Source organism: Schistocerca americana, chromosome 6, assembly GCF_021461395.2.
Source record: "Schistocerca americana isolate TAMUIC-IGC-003095 chromosome 6, iqSchAmer2.1, whole genome shotgun sequence".
In the NCBI taxonomy this organism is placed as follows: Eukaryota; Metazoa; Arthropoda; class Insecta; order Orthoptera; family Acrididae; genus Schistocerca; species Schistocerca americana.
In genome coordinates this window covers 361131539-361151860 of record NC_060124.1, presented here as the reverse complement: position 1 = coordinate 361151860, position 20322 = coordinate 361131539, and the positions used below count along the sequence as shown (strand labels likewise).

At 38.1% G+C, this 20322-nt stretch overlaps 1 protein-coding gene across 1 annotated transcript in view; it reads right to left on the bottom strand.

The window, feature by feature from the left end:
• The window catches only part of LOC124619340 (protein unc-80 homolog), a 905779-nt gene that overhangs the window by 420068 nt on the left and 465389 nt on the right, over positions 1-20322 (bottom strand). The window contains exons 32-34 of the mRNA XM_047145658.1: positions 16289-16491; positions 11382-11501; positions 5842-6014 (exon numbers count right to left, since the gene is read on the bottom strand). Of these exons, the coding sequence (XP_047001614.1) occupies positions 5842-6014; positions 11382-11501; positions 16289-16491 (496 nt within the window). The remainder of the gene's footprint in view (positions 1-5841; positions 6015-11381; positions 11502-16288; positions 16492-20322) is intronic.

Sequence of the window (20322 nt, the reverse complement as noted above, 5' to 3'; positions counted from 1 at the left end):
GAATCTGCTTGAAGTGTGAATTCATTTGTGTTACTTTCATATCCATAGCTTAATTTATTTACGGTCATCATTTTTCCATTATTAGACCCTTAGATGGAACCTTAACACAACATTTTAAGAAAACAATTAATTTAGTGTCATAAAAATGACTGAATTTAAAATAAAAAAGTTAAAATAGTTTTTGTAAAGGAATTGAGTTATAGCATTTTTCATGGCAGGTAAATGTAAACAAGCAGGTAACCATAATGACAATTCCACAGAAGATTCACATTAGTAACAAGAGCAGAGTGACTGGACATGGGAGCAGAGCATGGATGTGAAATGTGAGACACGTCATTAGAAATAAATAGAGAATCATAAAGAGGATTTGTCAACAAATGTAAGCTTTGTGATAATGGGACTAGGTAGCCTAACAAAACAACTTGATAGCTTTAATCCTCAGTTGCTGAAAATTACATTATTAATGACAGCAAGTATTACTGGATAAGTTTATAAACAAAAATATATAGAAGACAATTAAACTGATATCACAGAAAGGTGGGGCACAAATCATTGAAAATCATTGCATTCTTGTAAATTGGAGGTGTACGGTACTGATACTGGGTATTCCTGGGGGTCACAAACTCATAAATTAGCAAAGAAAACGTTGTACATCCTATAGTGAGGATGGTGAGTAACAGATACATATGTAAACAATAGAGGTTGATACCTCCATTTCCATTATACGTTACCAAAACAGCAGCACACAAACTGATCCTATGATCTGAGATCCAGAAGCATTCAGACCTAGACTTAGACTACTATGAATTTGGCACTGCTAAGAGTTAGCACTGTTGATTAGATTTCACCAAACATTCTGAGCCTGGAAGCCTAGTGTACTATGGGTAAGGTTATGGGAGGAGCTTTGTCATTTGCAATTTTGTGAGATGTCGGTTTTGTGGTTCATGTGAAAGTGCAAATACGTGACCTATTAATATCTTTATACTATAGAACTAATTGTGTGCCCACAAAATCCGTATAAAGTTTGGCTAAATTCACAATAACACGGAACTTAGAAAACCAACTGCTTCTGCTATGTTTTATTCACTGACAATAACTTGAAGTACTTCATAATCTGAAGAGTGGAACTGGAAAAAGAGTTTAATATCATAAGTGGGACACAGTACAGCTGTCATAAGTATGACTTAAAAATGGTGGTGTTGGCTTTAATGTAAACACTTAAATTACAAACAACATTAGACTGACATTTATATCTGTACTCCGCAAATCACTGTGAAGTTCATGATAGAAGACAGTTCCCATTGTAACATGTAATAAAGTTTCTTACTGTTCCCTTTGCCTAAGGAACATGGGAAGAATGATTGCTTAAATGTCTCTGTGCATGCTGTAGTTAATCAAATCTTGTGCAATTTTATGCTTCCTCAGCATACAATTTGGAAACATTTTCGGATGTGCAGCCAGCTGGTGTGTTATTTTGGCAAGCTAACTTGTTGCTATCCTCAGGCAGTCCTGATGACTGATTTGTCCTCCAATGTGTGCAGTCTTATGCATCTCCTCTATCGTGCTGCTGAGGTCGAATTCGAAGTACCATGGGCAGCTCCACTTGTGAGGTGGCAGAGGAAGCACACCGTCAGGAGACAATCCATGGTCTTCAGTCTCTGTGCCGCCACTGTGGGGTCATGGTGCAGTTGTTGCAGAGGAGGCACATCTATTTTGTGTGATTTCAGTTGAAGTGGAATGAATGGATCTTCCTACAGACTGTCACTGTGTTTTGAACATGTTTACAGCTGGGCCCAAAGTCTTACTTATTCCAAAACTTTATCTATCATCTCATCATGTAGTGAGATCTACATAGATTCTTTTAAAACACAATCCCAGAATGGTTTGATCTGTTTCAATAACTTGGTGCCACAACTTGCTTTGTTGGATGTTCCTTATCTATGTGATGCTTGTGATCCCCACATCTTTCTTGTATTGTCTGGATGGTCTGATCTAGGTAACTTTATCTGCATTGACACAGGATGCGATAGACTCTTGGTTTTCAGAGTCCTAACTCAGCCTTAACAAGGCTTTGTCTTTGGCCGCAGATGAAATGCACATTTGATATTACATTTCTATAGTATTTACAGTTTTCTCAGATGTCTTACTGACCTAACAGATAAATGCTGTCACAATAGATCTGTCTTCTTCCTATGCAATCTGTCACCTAGGCATCTTTGATTTTAAGGAAATCTCAATCTGACATTAGTTGTAGCTGTGCTTCTGGAAAACTTTGTGCAGGTTCTGCAATTCCTCTGTTAATCTCTCTGGGTCAGATATTTCATGAACTCTGTCCACTAGTGTGCTGAGGTTGCCTTCTCATTATGAGGGGTCGTTGCAGCTGGAAGCATGCAATTATTAACTTGGTGCATAAGTTTGTAGTGCTTTTCTATAAATTTAATTAACAGTAGAGGTACACATAAGGAACACTTTACTCATGAATAATATATTCTCCTTCACTGTTTACAACAATTTGCCAACTCAGGGGTAACTTTTCGATTCTCCACTTGAAGAAATCACAAGGTTTTAAGGTGAAGACCTCATTGAGTCATATTCAAAGTGTATTTTCATCTGGAAAGGAAGTTCCTTGAAGGTTGATTGACAGAGACCTGAAAAGAAGAAAATCTGAGGGCGCAAGGTCAGGTGAATAAGGTGGGTATGGAATGACTTCCCAACCCAACTCCCGTATAGTGTTTTTTGTGAGGCTAGCAGAATGTGGGTGGGCATTATCATGGAGCAGTATTACTTCACAAAGTCTTCCTTGTTGTTCTTTGACTGTACCTGAAAGCTGTTTCAGCTGTTGACAATGAATGTCAGCAGTGATGGTTACACCTTAGGGAAGCAATTTGTAGTACACCACATTGTTACCATTCAGCCAATTGCGTAACATTATGTTTTTGTGGATGTGTGCAGGTCTTTGTACAGTGAGTTGCTGCTTTATTTGGGCTCAACCATCCACTTTTTTTCCTTACACACTGAAGAGCCAAAGAAACCGGTAAATCTGCCTAATATCGTGTAGGGCCCCGCGAGCATGCAGATGTGCCACAACGTGATATGGCATGGACTTGATTAATGTCTGAAGGAGTGCTGGTGGGAATTGACACCATGAATCTTGCACGAGTGTCCATAAATCCATAAGAGTATGACGAGGTGGAGATCTCTTCTAAACAGCACATTGCAAAGCATCCCAGATATGCTCAATAATATTCATGTCTGGGGAGTCTGGTGGCTAGTGTAAGTCTTCCTGGAGCCCCTCTGTTTGTGGATGTGTGGGACATTGCATTGTCCTGCTGGAATTGTCAAAGTCAGTTGGAATGCTCAATGGACACGATTGGATGCAGGTGATAAGGCAGGACGCTTACATACGTGTCACCTGTCAGAGTCATATTTAGATGTATCAGGGCTCCCATATCACTCCAACTGGACATGCTCCACACCATTATAGAGCCTCCACCAGCTTGAACAGTCCCCTGCTGACATTCAGAGTCCACGGATTCATGAGGTTGTCTCCACACCCATACACATCTATCCGCTTGATACAATTTGAAATGAGACTCGTCTGACCAGGTAACATGTTTCCAGTCATCAACAGTCCAATTTCAATGTTGACGGTCCCTGGAGAGGTGTAAATCTTTGTGTTGTGCAGTCATCAAGGGTACACAAGTCGGCCTTCAGCTTCAAAAGCTCATATTGATAATGTTTCATTGAATGGTTCACATGCTGACAGTTGTTGATGGTCCAGCACTGAAATCTGCAGTAATTTGCTGAAGGCAAATAGCAATAGTGATGAGGACAGTAGGGAAACAAGTGCTGTACCATCACCTTCAAAACTTAGTTCTTTGAAAGACCCTGATTTTGTGTGTAGAAATGAGTGTAGAGAGAATCACAAAATAACACTGTGTGAATTAATGGCCTAGTGAGACATCTGGAACTGTTGAAAGGTAAAGCTGAACTGTTGGTGTCAAGACTTCAACAGTGGAATTGTCTTGATAAGATGTTAAATGTTATCGCATTCTGTAACTGCCACATGCCAGTCCTTCCATTTTTTGACAGTGAATAGAACTTGATATTTCATTGTGATGTAGAGGGATTAATGGCAGCTATATTCTGACTGGGTATGCACCTTACGTGAAGAAAACATGTGATAACATGAAACAACTGTTAATGCAATTGAATTATGACAAGTTTAAATGACAGAATTCTGGGGACCCAGAAATCACAGGCATATTACTTGGGTTATAACAGCACTACACCAAAATTTTGATGCTTCCTGTGCCTCTGGGATTGCTGCACCAAAATAACTTCATTATAAAAAGAAAGACTGGCCTAAGCATGAATCACTTGAACTAAGATCTCACAATGTTATGCACGAAGTACTTGTTGAATCCAATTCTCCCTGCTCTTCATATAAAATTGGGCCTAATGGAAAACTTTATTAAGATCATGGAGCACATCACTATTTATATAAGAAGTTTCCACAACTTAGTGAGGCAAAAATAATAGAGGGGGTTTTCGTGGGTCCCCAGACATGCAAACTGTACAGTAAACTTAGATGCAACATGTCCTTAAAGCTACATTTTCTATATTCCACTTGAACTTCAGTCCTGATAACTGTGATGCTGTAACCAACGAGCACGGAGAACGCTTCCAGAAGCAAATTTCAGACAAGGAAATGAGAGACCAGGGAAAGAAGAGCGAATCAATATTAGCTGAATACTACTGGACACTAATCACAGAAACACCACCAGAAAACTCAAATGTCAGGTAAAACAGCTGCACTTTCAATGACCTTCCTCTGAAAGATAACACCAAGGTAAACATATGCATAAGCTTATATAGGTAATAACATAAAGTTATTACAACTGCAAAACGAGAGCTAATTTGCATTTTCATTAACATTTTTGCTATCAGTATACCCAAAAATGTAGAGATTAGCCGTTTTCATGCCAGTTATTTTTTTGCCAGTTATTTTTTTGCCTAGTGATACAAGCCTTTTTTCTGTGCAGCAGTCATGGACTGTGGGGGCTGGTCCTGGCGGAGGTTCGAGTCCTTCCTCGGGCATGGGTGTATGTGTTTGTCCTTAGGATAATTTAGGTTAAGTAGTGTGTAAGCTTAGGGACTGATGACCTTAGCTGCTAAGTCCCATAAATTTCACACACATTTGAACATTTTTTCTGTGCAGCAGACCATAAATGTAAGAGAATGCTAGATCAAGTCTAGAACCTTTATTTATGGAGTGGCTAATGCCCGTTAAAGTCCGATAAAGGCACAATTGTGAAAGCTTGATAATGGGGCAACAGCCTTGAAACTGGTTGTGATTAAATAAATACTAATAATATAAAAAATACTATGGTTGTGGAACTGATATTTACTGAAGCAATATCAATTATAGGCCTACTGTAAAACTCTGTCTGAAAAGAATGGAGAATTTTATGTATTATATTGTTTTCTGTATTGATCTGTGTTAACTCTTTGTTGTTCAGGAGTCTTTCCTTCTTGAGAACAAGTGCAGCAGTGGATAGACTGTGCATGTATGTATTTTCAGGAAGTGACAACAAAACAGCAACTGATACTTGAGGCTTCGTAATGATAGAAATTATAAAAAAAGTTATCTATTTATTAACTGAATTAGGAATGTTCAAGAAAGTAGTTTTCACTAAAATTTAAATTAAGAGGATGTTTTGCCAGATGATCTTATGCATTGAGACACTCACATAAAAAAGATAAATTTTTGAACATAATATGAAATATATCAAAGGAAAGCTATTTATATGTGAAGATATAACAAGATAAGTGAAGTACCTGTCCTTTTTACCCATACTGTCTTTCCTGCGGACTGGTGATGCTTGAGCACTTGCTTGATCAGATACTTTGCGACTTCTTGTTTTATCTTTCTTTGTATCCTCACGGTGATGTTTCTCTGCTTCTACATCAGCTGCATCACTGCCCACTATACCAAACTCTTCTCCATAAACCTATTAAATAAACAGTCATAGATGTATTTTGCAGTATCATAGAAATGGCTGAGGGAAAAAATTTAAGAATGTGGCACATTACTTATTTCTGAAAAAAGATATCAAAGAAAATATTATAGAAAATTTTATATGGACCACTGGTGATCCATAAATGACTAATATCTTTTAATAGTATGGCCTACTTTGCAAGACTGATCAATGTAAAAACCAAAACACTGAGAGAAAATCAAACTATGTTGCAGAATTTTACAGAACCCTTTTCTTAAATAGTTCGGAAGGAAAATTAAATCTGTAGCAGTTCTGGTGTGGGAAGCTTGCAGAATGATGCTGGGTACTAGAGAGTGTAGTTAACATGAATTTATTACTAGCAATGGAACATAAAAAAGATGATGTGCATACTGTTCAATCATTCATTGTGAATTGAGGATGGCTTGAGTCACAAAGATATGGCTCCCTGCATGAGTGTTAATTAATATTGCTGTCAAAGTGTTTCATTTTTGTGACATTTTGCATCACTGATAGCGAGGTCACCACAATCATTAAAAAGCAGGCAAATATGAGAGACTGAAAACCAACGTAATTATTTGTTTGGTGTCCCTCAGGTACAACTGTTTCATTGACTACTCTACAAAGGAGAACCTTCAATGATGTGGAACAAATCAGTAGCAATGACATCCAAAAGTAATGATCGCAAATTACCTTTATTTCAGTTTGTTATTATTTAAGTTACAAATGTATGTTTAAAACAATTAACAGACAAATTGAAATAATAGTTGAACACCTTAATTATTGAGTTATTCAACTGCTGTTTATCAACTACTGCATGCTTATCATTTAAATGAGAATGTTGGTACAAATAATTATGTAAATGTACAGTTATCTACGGTATGTATTATTAGGATGGAGGGCTAGTTCAAGTAAACATAACTGTCTGATGTACAGATAATAGGTGTCTGAAATTCCGCAGGCAGATAAGTAATGGGAGAAGTGTCTCATAAGGTTTTCTTCTACTGTCTGTACTCATTTATAAGGAGTTCTATTTTCCTGTCAAATGTGCATGGATGGCATGTATCCACATTGCACTAAAATATACAGCTCCACTCCCGGAGACATACAGTCAACATGGAAATTACTGTGGTTGAGTATCTTGAAGTTTGTCTACAAATAATTTATGTTATCAGCAACACTTCAGATTTCATGCCTTCTAAGAAGCATCCTTTGACATTTTGATTATTCACTATTGCAGTAATAATATTTTCTCCACATTACTTGCTTTGTATTTAAATATTAATTTGTAGGATTAAAGACCTACCCCCATGAACCATGGACCTTGCCGTTGGTGGGGAGGCTTGCGTGCCTCAGCGATACAGATGGCCGTACCGTAGGTGCAACCACAACGGAGGGGTATCTGTTGAGAGGCCAGACAAACGTGTGGTTCCTGAAGAGGGGCAGCAGGCTTTTCAGTAGTTGCAGGGGGAACAGTCTGGATGATTGACTGATCTGGCCTTGCAGCACTAACCAAAACGGCCTTGCTGTGCTGGTACTGCGAACGGCTGAAAGCAAGGGGAAACTACAGCCGTAATTTTTCCTGAGGGCCTGCAGCTATACTGTATGGTTAAATGATGATGGCGTCCTCTTGGGTAAAATATTCCAAAGGTAAAATAGTCCCCCATTCGGATCTCCGGGCGGGGACTATTCAAGAGGACGTCGTTATCAGGAGAAAGAAAACTGGCGTTCTACGGATTGGAGCGTGGAATGTCAGATCCCTTAATCGAGCAGGTAGGTTAGAAAATTTAAAAAGGGAAACGGATAGGTTGAAGTTAGATATAGTGGGAATTAGTGAAGTTCGATGGCAGGAGGAACAAGACTTTTGGTCAGGTGAATACAGGGTTATAAATACAAAATCAAATAGGGGTAATGCAGGAGTAGGTTTAATAATCAATAAAAAAATAGGAGTGCGGGTAAGCTACTACCAACAGCATAGTGAGCACATTATTGTGGCCAAGATAGACACAAAGCCCATGCCTACTACAGTAGTACAAGTTTATATGCCAACTAGCTCTGCAGATGATGAAGAAATTGATGAAATGTATGATGAGATAAAAGAAATTATTCAGGTAGTGAAGGGAGACGAAAATTTAATAGTTATGGGTGACTGGAATTCAGGAGTAGGAAAAGGGAGAGAAGGAAACATAGTGGGTGAATATGGATTGGGGTAGAGAAATGAAAGAGGAAGCTGTCTGGTAGAATTTTGCACAGAGCATAACTTAATCATAGCTAACACTTGGTTCAAGAAACATAAAAGAAGGTTGTGTACATGGAAGAATCCTGGAGATACTAGAAGGTATCAGATAGATTATATAATGGTAAGACAGAGATTTAGGAACCAGGTTTTAAATTGTAAGACATTTCCAGGGGCAGATGTGGACTCTGACCACAATCTATTGGTTATGAACTGTAGATTAAAACTGAAGAAACTGCTAAAAGGTGGGAATTTAAGGAGATGGAACCTAGATAAACTGACTAAACCAGAGGCTATACAGAGTTTCAGGGAGAGCATAAGGGAACAACTGACAGGAATGGATGAAAGAAATACAGTAGAAGAAGAATGGGTAGCTCTGAGGGATGAAGTAGTTAAGGCAGCACAGGATCAAGTAGGTAAAAAGACGAGGGCTAGTAGATATCCTTGGGGAACAGAAGAAATATTGAATTTAATTGATGAAAGGAGAAAATATAAAAATGTAGTAAATGAAGCAGGCAAAAAGGGAATACAAACGTCTCAAAAATGAGATCGACAGGAAGTGCAAAATGGCTAAGCAGGGATGGCTAGAGGACAAATGTAGGACGTAGAGGCTTATCTCACTAGGGGTAAGATAGATACTGCCTACAGGAAAATTAAAGAGACCTTTGGAGAAAAGAGAGCCACTTGCATGCATATCAAGAGCTCAGATGGCAACCCAGTTCTAAGCAAAGAAGGGAAAGCAGAAAGGTGGAAGGAGTATATAGAGGGTCTATACAAGGGCGATGTACTTGAGGACAATATTATGGAAATGGAAGAGGATGTAGGCGAAGATGAAATGGGAGATACGACACTGCATGAAGAGTTTGACAGAGCACTGAAAGACCTGAGTCGAAACAAGGCTCCGAGAGTAGACAGCATTCCATTGGAACTACTGATGGCCTTGGGAGAGCCAGTCCTGACAAAACTCTACCATCTGGTGAGCAAGATGTATGAGACAGGCGAAATACCCTCAGACTTCAAGAAGAATATAGTAATTCCAATTCCAAAGAAAGCAGGTGTTGACAGATGTGAAAATTACCGAACTATCAGTTTAATAAGTCACAGCTGCAAAATACTAACGTGAATTCTTTACAGATGAATGGAAAAACTGGTAGAAGCCGACCTCGGTGAAGATCAGTTTGGATACTACAGAAATGTTGGAACACGTGAGGCAATACTGACCCTATGACTTATCTTAGAAAATAGATTAAGGAAAGGCCAACCTATGTTTCTAGCATTTGTAGACTTAGGGAAAGCTTTTGACAATGTTGACTGGAATACACTCTTTCAAATTCTAAAGGAGGCAGGGGTAAAATACAGGGAGCGAAAGGCTATTTACAATTTGTACAGAAACCAGATGGAAGTAATAAGAGTCGAGGGGCACGAAAGGGAAGCAGCGGTTGGGAAGGGAGTGAGACAGGGTTGTAGCCTGTCCCCGATGTTATTCAATCTGTATATTGAGCAAGCAGTAAAGGAAACAAAAGAAAAATTCGGAGTAGGTATTAAAGTCCATGGAGAAGAAATAAAAACGTTGAGGTTCACCGATCACATTGTAATTCTGTCAGAGACAGCAAAGGACTTGGAAGAGCAGTTGAACGGAATGGACAGTGTCTTGAAAGGAGGATATAAGATGAACATCAACAAAAGCAAAATGAGGATAATGGAATGTAGTCGAATTAAGTTGGGTGATGCTGAGGGAATTAGATTAGGAAAAGACACTTAAAGTAGTAAAGGAGTTTTGCTATTTGGGGAGCAAAATAACTGATGATGGTTGAAGTAGAGAGGATATAAAATGTAGACTGGCAGTGCCAAGGAAAGCGTTTCTGAAGAAGAGAAATTTGTTAACATTGAGTATAGATTTAAGTGTCAGGAAGTCGTTTCTGAAAGTATTTGTATGGAATGTAGCCATGTATGGAAGTGAAACATGGACGATAAATAGTTTGGACAAGAAGAAGACAGAAGAACTTTAGAAATGTGGTGCTACAGAAGAATGCTGAAGATTAGATGGGTAGATCACATAACTAATGAGGAGGTATTGAATAGAGTTGGGGAGAAGAGGAGTTTGTGGCACAACTTGACAAGAAGAAGGGACCAGTTGGTAGGATATGTTCTGAGGCATCAAGGGATCACAAATTTAGCATTGGAGGGTGCGTGGAGGGTACAAATTTTGGAGGGAGACCAAGAGACGAATACACTAAGCAGATTCAGAAGGATGTAGGTTGCACTAAGTACTGGGAGATGAAGAAGCTTGCACAGGATAGAGTAGCATGAGAGCTGCATCAAACCAGTCTCAGGACTGAAGACAACAACAACAACAACAGGACTAAAGATGAAAAACAGAGCAAAATAAAGAGTTTCGTCTGCTGATTAACAATATTAGAGATACTGATACTCATTAATTCATGCATTCATCATGTTCTGTAGATCCCATCATGAAAGAAAAACTTTCGGGATTTGCAATAATTCAAAGTATACATTACCCAGGAGAAATATGTATTGAAAACTGCATGAATAATAACCATTTAGCAGTTATTGGTTTAGATAATCTGACTTTAACATATTAAAATTACAGGCAAGCATCTACTTTTTCTCATGTTGTTGTTTTTTAAAGTTATATTTCTGATTACTAGCTCAACACTAACTTGAGCAAGCTGATATTTATCAGAGCCAAAGCCACCTGTATGCCATGAGAAAATATGCCTGTTAGCAATGAGAACTGCTATCTGGTATGAGTGAAACACAAATCTTAAATTCTTAATTAGTTAATTTGTAGGTGTGATTATAAGATATGTTGTTAATTTCCTTTGAGTTTTCAAGAATCACAATTTCTTGCTTTATGTTTGATAAAACCTTGTTGATAACTTGTGTACCAGAATTCATTACCCCATTCTGAACCCTGGGCTACAGTGCAGACTGGAAATTATTCTCATGTTTTGTATTGTTAATGTGTAAGTTACAACTACATGAAAGCGACTTTTATGGTTAAGAACAAATACAAATAGTTAATGAAGCAAATGGTTATCCCTGTCTATCAACTTCTCAAAATGTTGGTTCCTTCCAATAAAAATGCCAATTTATTTACATACCCTTCTTACTGACTTTATAAGTCTGGAACACGCTCTCATATGACGTCTGTAACAGAATGGATGGCAAAATGATTGATGTGAGCAATAAAAGTTGAATGAATTGGATATCTGCACAACCACCTGTAACAAAAATACCAAGATGAAAAAGTTGACACACAGTTAAGGGCTTTAAAAACTGTGAAATAAACAGGAAACATGAAACTAATTAAACTACACAAAACCAAACTGCTGTGTAGTATAACAAAAACATATATTATAATTTACTTAGAGAAGAATTCACAGGTTCAAATCAGATTCAATTAACAAATAATAATAATTATTATTACTATTAATGAGATGTGGTATGATTTTCATCTTTGTCATGTTATTCTTCTATCACTTGTAACACTTGGCCACATTGTACTGTCATTTCAATAGATTTTACATATTACTTACAATAACGGAAAAGTAGCTACTCATCTATAGTGGGCTGATGAGTGGCTCATAGAAACACACAACAGACAACAGTTTTCACACTTTCTTTCACATTCTTGCCCTTTCTCTAGTAAAAGTAAACACATTTACACACACAATTGTACAGACAGCTAAATGCACGCTCCTGCAGCTGAAAATTATCAACAGAAAGGATTCATGTGGCGTAGATAAACTATGATTTCTAAAAAAAATCGGTTTGAGCCTTTTGAGATACATAAATAATATTCCACTGACAGAAGTAATTCTGACAAGCTGAATACGGTTGTAGTAGTAAGTGGAACAAAAACAAAAAAGCTAATAGCACAGTGTATATTTTGGGTAAATATAACTGGAACATATATCACAATTTAACAATTAAAGAGTATTTGTATAAGAACGTCATTTACAGCCTGATGAAACAAGGTTTTATGACCTTTATAAAATTTCTGCGACAAGATAAATATAGTTATGATTACACCATGTTAAAAATCATTTCTGAATTATTTTTGTAAAGCACATAATAGGAAAGTTATTACAAGGTTTCCTATCATTAAGTTAATGAGAAATACAATTAAATTATTCTTGCACCTTGCATGGCATCACATCTGAGTCTGAATATTTCTGCACTATTAAATTATGAGACAGAATTGCAGACTAGTACTTAACTTCAGCAGGCGAAACACATAGTACTGCCAATGGAAATGCCATGAAAGTAAGTGACACACTGTTCTAGTCTTCAGAACTAAAAGCTCCTTCATTGAAGAGGAGAAGGAGATATGTTGGGGAAGGTCAAATATGAAACACAGGCCACTCAGACACCAGGATGACAGGGACTCACCCGTAGTGAAGATGAGGGTAGACAAAGTGTCTTCTGTTACTGTTACACAAAGAATCTTTGTCTATTCTCATCCTCACTTGGGTGAGTCCATGTTTGAGTGACTTATCTTTCCATTTTAACCTTCCCCAATCTACTCTTCTCTCCTGTCCAGGAAAGTAACTATTGGATCCAAAAGATAGGATACTATGTCACCTGTACTTTTGTACATCTTTATTAGCAATCTTGAACATAAGTACTGGCCCACAATTCTGTCTCACAGTTTATTATTTCTGATTGTATTATTTTCACAGCTTGCTTGTGAACCTGGCATGATGCTTTGTGGTCTAGATTTTTTTGTAACATTCAACTTACCTCATTGAACAAATTTTCAACAATACAAATATTCAGAGAATGACAGCATCTGATCATGAAAATTTAAAATAAGTAACACACTGTTATTTGATTAAAATTTGATTTCTTGCATGTACATATAAATAAGTGCAGATTTAACATTGCTCATGATGGTTATCTTCAATGAAGTTGTTGTAGCAGCAGTCACAAAAAAATTCTTCTTTAACTGTTGCTCAAATGGGACATGTAGTAGATTAGTATCTTGACAAATCAGGAGTTAACCCTTCAAATGACAGCATGCTAATTTTAAGTTATAGATCTTGATTACAGACGAGTATGAGGATTATGCCTGAGAGTTTCTTTGAATCTTAATGGTAAACCATTACTTCTCAACGCCCGTGGACTCCCTTCTTATATTCTATGTCCTGTTTACTAAGTGAGATAACCATATGTCAATTGATTTTATATCAATGTGTTTCCTCCCAGAAAGGTATATTTCTTTTCCATCATAATCTGTCATGCCTGAATATTTTCAATCTATTGTACTATAATTACAGAAATCCCTGGATGCATCTACATGTAAAGTAAGTGAAAGGTAGCCACTCACCTATAGCAGACCAATGTGTGGAGTACAGAATCACACAACACATTCACACTAGCTTTTGAGCTCTTGCCCCCCTAACAAAAGTACAAACATTCACTCACTCAACTACACAGACACTTGAACAGGCAATCCTGTGGCCACGGTGGTCTCATACATACTTGCTTTCTACCAACACCAGATTTTCTGAACTGTGCAGGTCGGAACTCTCCCTACAGCATTTCCTTTGTCCCCAAACTGCCTTGACATCAACCATTCCTAGTCCCTGCCCTCCACCCACCTGTCCCCTTTCCTTGCTCAAACTCTAGCACTATGTATGCCTTCTATCCAACCTATGCTTCTACCAGTCTTTCCCCCCTTCTCTACTTGTCTACTCTCACTATCCCCCCCCCCCCCCCACCCCCACCCCCCCAAAAAAATCCCATTTTCCCACTCCCACTATGCATGTCTTCTTGCCTTTTGTCCCATCTATGCTCCTGCTAGTCTTTCCCCCTTCTCTGTTTGTCTCCTCTCCTGTCTCCTTTCCTCTCACCCCCTCCCCCACTTTCCCAGCACAGCTTTCTCACACTGCACTCAGCAGCCTTATCTATCCTATCCCCACCGTGTCCCCACACACTCCCACCAGCAGCACACCTTCCCCTACTCTGCTATCCCTCACCCTCTCCATCACATGCCTCCTCCTCACCCCTACCACCCACCTCACCAGATGCAGTTGCACTTGGGCTCCAGCACCCGGACACAGTGGTCAAGTGTTGATAAGTTGTGCCTGTATGAATGTGTGTGTGTTCTCTATTTTGGAAGAAGATCTTTATTTGAAAACTTAATATTGTCTTTTTCATTACTTACTGCAAAACAAGGGTATGTATAATTACTATACCTGAATTACAAAACATAATCCTTTAAAAGCATAGTTCACTCTGACATCACATTATATAACAACATAAGAGGTGAATCAGAAACTTTTTCAGCACTAGTATTAATGAAAAAAGAACCTAAAATCACTTCTGATACATAACAGTTTCTATTTATTTCTGAACAAGCAAAAACAGCAAATTTTCTTCAACAAAGACTTATAAACTGCACTTAGATTGCACAAATAGAATTATACATTTTTTTAAATAGTGGTATTGCATATTGCAGCCAGCTCTCCGACCTGTCCTGTACCACCAATTCTGTTTGTGATAAACCATAAAATTGAATCAAAAAATATAATTACAAAATAACAATTTCTCAAAAAGTCTATGGAATTTTGAAAGTGGTAGAAACATACAGGCAGATTGAAATTTTGAGTTGGGTTTGTGCTGCAACCAGGTGCACACTCTTAAACTACCATATAATTTCATTGTATTTAGAGTTTTAATTCTCTTGAGAGACAGATGGAATTAAGGACAATCTAAATAATAATAGTATCAAAATTAATTTTAAGTTTCATGATTATTAAAATAGCAAATTCAGCCATGTATTTACTTATTTTCAGTTGATAAATTTCATAAACAACATGTTATGACAATAATTAACTATGTATTTGCCCTTTTATTGTTTTCCTTCCTAGGGACTAGTGAATTAAGTCATCAGTCATCATCAGAATGGGAAGAAATTACATGTGGTGTCCCACAAGGATCCATCTTAGGGTGATTGCTTTTTCTTGTGTACATTAATGATCTCTCATCAGTTACACTGCCAGAAGCAGAGTTCATTTTGTTTGCAGATGACACAAGTATTGCAATAAATACTATGTCGAGTGTAGTTCTAGAAAGATCTGCTGATGATATTTTCATGGATATAAATAAATGGTTTAAAGCCAACTCACTGACATTAAACTTTGAAAAGACTCACTACATGCAATTCAGAACCTGTAAGAGGTTTCCACCCAGCATATGCATAAAGTATGAAGAAGAGCAGATAGAAGAGGTTGACAGTCTTAAATTCCTGGGATTACAACTTGGCAATAAATTCAGTTGGGAGGAACATACCACAGAGCTGCAGAAACGCCTTAACAAATCTGTATTTGCAATTCGAGTGTTAGCTGACATAGGCGACATAAAAATGAAAAAGCTTGCATACTTTGCCTACTTTCATTCCATTATGTCATATGGTATAATATCTTGGGGTAACTCTTCAAGTCAAACAAAAGTTTTCAGAGTCCAAAAGCGTGTAGTACGTATTATTTGTGGAGTAAATTCACGGACGTCATGTAGAAACCTCTTCAAAGAACTGGGTATACTAACTACTGCCTCTCAGTATATTTACTCCTTAATGAAATTTGTCCTAATAATATATCTCTTGTTCCAACAAACAGCTCAGTTCATACATACAATACCAGGAACAAAAATGATTTGCACAAGGTCTTAAAAGCACTTACTTTGGTTCAAAAAGGGGTCCACTACTCAGGAACACTCATCTTCAATAATTTGCCAGCAAACATAAAAAATTTAGTCACAAATAAAGATCAGTTTAAAAGGAGTCTGAAAGACTTACTAGTGTCCAACTCTTTCTACTCCATTGATGAATCTTTTAATAGAAACAAATGATGTATTGTATATATTCATACTATTAGTATTGTTCTTTCCTTTTTTTTAAAATTAACATGTTCCACATCCACGAGGATCTCCTCAGCATGGATCTATGGAACGAAAAGTAATCTAATCTAATCTAAAAGAAAATCTAATTCAGAAAAATTCAGACCTTCATCCATGGGAGATTTTTGCTTGTATCATCTGTGTCATTGCTGTCACTTGGACTTTCTGGAGGTTGGTCATCACTCAGAATGCCAGGTGATTCTTCACCACTGACTTCACCTGGTCCTCCTTGTTCTGAAGTGTCGCTGCGGTCAGAGAGTGAACTTACTTTTCTCTTTGACTGTATGGAGTCCGTGCGTTTCACCATAACTGTAGTGAAAAATATGACATCTAAAAAATTAAGAAAGATCAATAAATCTATTACTATAATTTGATGCCATATTATTTAGAATGCATACACACAAATATATTTCTACCAGTAGTTTTTAGTGATCTCTGATTGTCACAATTCACATAGTCTCCATCTTCTTCAATGGTGACCATAATATCTACCAGCTCTATCATATGCTAGGAAAAGTCATTATTTCACCATCTGATATTAAAATCAATACAAGCAGTAATGAAGTAACTCAGCAATGAGCAACAATTACTGCCATGAGAAGCAGGAGGAAATTTCACAAGTGATCATATTTTATTATGGCCTTCTGACACAGATGGTTATCCTCCTGCAAGATGCCGTCACTGTCAGCAAGACATCAAGTCTGAAGGGATGCAGATGGCATACTATAATGTTCATCTAGCCCATAGCCATCATTGTGTATTAGATTCCTACCACAGGTTCCATGTGCAAGCCCACGTGAATGTCTCTTCATAGCATAATACTACCCCTTTCCCCCTATCCCACCCCCAGCTTGTGCATGTGGCATGGTGCAGGTTTTGTGTAGCCCTTTTCGTGGATAAGCGTACCTGGGTTTGACCTTCAATCTAGTGTAAGATGGTGTGATGCATTCAACTAGGCAACATGTTTCCATTGCCCCATTATCCAATCTCAACAATTCTATGCCCACTGCAATTTTAACTGATGATGTAATTTGGTTAACATGGAAAGACAACAGGGTCATCTACTGTGGAGCCCCATGCTAAAGAATGTCTGCTGAACAGCATGCTCTGAAACATTTGTGCCTGCACCTGTGTTGAACTCTGTCGTCAGATCTGCCTCAGATTGCCACTCTACAGGTTGACCAAGCGTTCGAACTCCATGGTCTGTGATGAGGCACAGACAGCCAACATTGTATCACCTGTGATTCGTAAGCTCCTCCTGGCATACTCCATGTCAAAATAGTTCATGGGTGAACTGCCAGATTCCAGTGTCTAATGGGCAAACTACTACATTTCCAACATCATGCACACTGATGATATGGCTGCTGGGGCACTGCTGCCCTGCTCTTATCTCCTCGATGGGAGAAGTGGGGGTATGGATGTTGGGTGCAGATAGCAACAGAGCAGCTGATCAGAGGAATGGGGGAGGAAATAAAGGCTGGGTGCCAGCCATTCATCAATCAGTTCATCAGCAAGTCTGATGATGCCACTGTGTTCGTTTGTCGAAGTATTGTGCCCACTGGACACTGACATGTGGGAGTTTGCCCATGAGCTATTTCAACATATTCTACCTACTTGTGGTTTCATCATCCTTCAATTACTTTACACAAATTCTCACAACAGTAGCATATGAACAGCTGACCAGCTTGCCATTTCCGAGATGTCCCTTCCCAGGCTCCAGACCATAACAATGTGTGCTTTGTCAAAGTCAGTAGTGTCAGTGAATTTCCACATTTACAGATTATACTATTATTATAAGGATTCCCCATTCATCTCTGTTCTGTTTATATACTTTTCTTACCATAGCCCACGACCACGTCACCAGGTGGCAATTTATTCTCACGGTGGACAGTAGTCACAAAGTTTTGGCTCATAAGTCCAGATTTGACATGCAATAGATAACACCTAACATCCACCACATGAATCCACTTCTATGGTAAAACTTCTGACAGTCACCTCCACATGAAAGGTATCAGATATTCTCCAACTTGTACTTCTCAAGATGAGGATGTCATTTGAATCTAAAAATTATTTTTGTGTGACTGGTATCACAATCAACACTTAAGAGACTATGCAGATTGGAACACCAATTTCCCCTAGTATCACCACTATCTCTGTATCTCTCTCTCTCTTATTTTCTCAGCGATGACAGGCACTTTAGATACACTGAATCAACGATCTGCTTCTACTGCCTTCTATCTCTTGCAGCCTCTCTCCACCGTGTGGAAATTCCTAATGCTGCAATGTCCTTCTCTATGTCATCTTTCCACCTGGTACGGGGTCGGTCCAATGGTCTTGTTGCCTGGAGAGTGCCTTCAAATGCTTTCTTGGTTATTCTGTTGTTTTCCATTCTAGCCAAGTGTCCAGCCCATTGCAGTCTCCTACTTTTTAATTTCTGGATGATAGTGGGTTGATTCATTAACTGATAAATTTCATTGTTCTTTCGAATCCTCCATACACCATTCTCCAACACAGGTCCCCAGATTTTTCTCATTTCTTTTCTTTAGAAAACATTCTGTGTCCAGCTTTCTGAACAATAAAGTACTATGGGGCACATGATAGTGTTGTATATCTACATCTTTGTGGTGATTGACAAAGCTTTACTTTTGGGTGGGTTGCTTAGTGAGTACAGACATCTTGACCCTGAGGCAATTCTTTCATTTATACCCATTGTTATGATATTTTTACTGTTGAAACATGATCCAAGGTATTTAAACTGGAGAACTTTTCTGAATTTAGAACCCTGGTCAATTTCAAAATAAGAATTTGGGTTTATGACTCGACCTATTTCCATATATTCGGTTTTCTCTTGGTTAATCAAAAGCTCCATTTTGCTGGCACTGTGCCTGAGAGATCTGTACATGTCTTTCAGTTCTTCTTCAGTTTCACTCAGCAACACTATATCATCTTCAAAAGCCAGGAGTTTTACTTCACTGGGTTCGATTCGCAGTCCATTGTATAGATGTAAATTACTCTTCCGAACCACTTTCTCTAATGCAAGGTTGAAGAGGACACATGAAAGAGTGTCTCCCTGTCATAATCCTGTTTTAATTGGAAAGGTGGGGGATATGGATCCTCTGAACTTCACTGCTGCCTGGGAGCCATCCATGCACAGTTGTATCATCCTAATGATTTTACTGGGTATACTAAATTCTCGTAATGTGTTGTAGAGGCTACTTCTGTGGATGCTGTCATAGGCTCTCTGGAAGTCAGTGAAGAGACAGTGGATGTTTTTTTTTAAATTCCCAGTATTTCTCAAAGATCTGTCATATAGTAAATAAATTATCAGTTGTGGAACGGTTTGTTCGAAATCCAGCCTGGTAATCTTGAATAATGTTTTCTGCGTAAGGTTTAAGTTTTTCCAGAATTATCATTGACAGGATTTTGTATGTTATGTTCAGCAAACTGATTACTCTGTAATTTCCACATTCCATTCCGTTCCTTTCTTGTGTACTGGACAAATTATTGCAGTTTTCCAATCTTCCAGTGGTGTTTCAGTTTTCCAGATCATTGTGATAAGATTATAAATTTCTTTGTGTAGTTTACTTTCATCCTCTTTTAACATCTCTGCTGATACCTGGTTCTTGCCTGCTGCCTTGCTGTTTTTGAGCTTTTCAATGGTGTGGATCACTTCTTATTCTGTGATTCTACATTCGTCATTGTTAATGCTGTCACTCTCAGACATTTCATAACTGAAGGTTATGTGCGGATCAGTGCAATTTAACATTTCTGAGAAATACTCTTTACATCTTGGATATCTAGCAGCTGCATTAGCATATTTTGATTTTTATCTTTTATGAATAGTTTTTCACTTTGATAACATCTCTTACTTTTCTTTGTATACCGAAACAACTTCTTTGAGTTTCCATTGCTGCTTTCCACTTCTATAGATTCTAGTACTCCAGTTAGATATTCTCTTTTCTCTGTTCATAAAACTCTTGCTGTTTCTCTTCTAACTGCCTTGAAGATCTCTCTCCTGTCCTCACTCTCCTTAATATGCAACCACAGTATCCTGGCTTATTTCCTCCTTTCTACTGACTCTCCTTAATATGCAACCACAGTATCCTGGCTTATTTCCTCCTTTCTACTGCTCTCTGACAC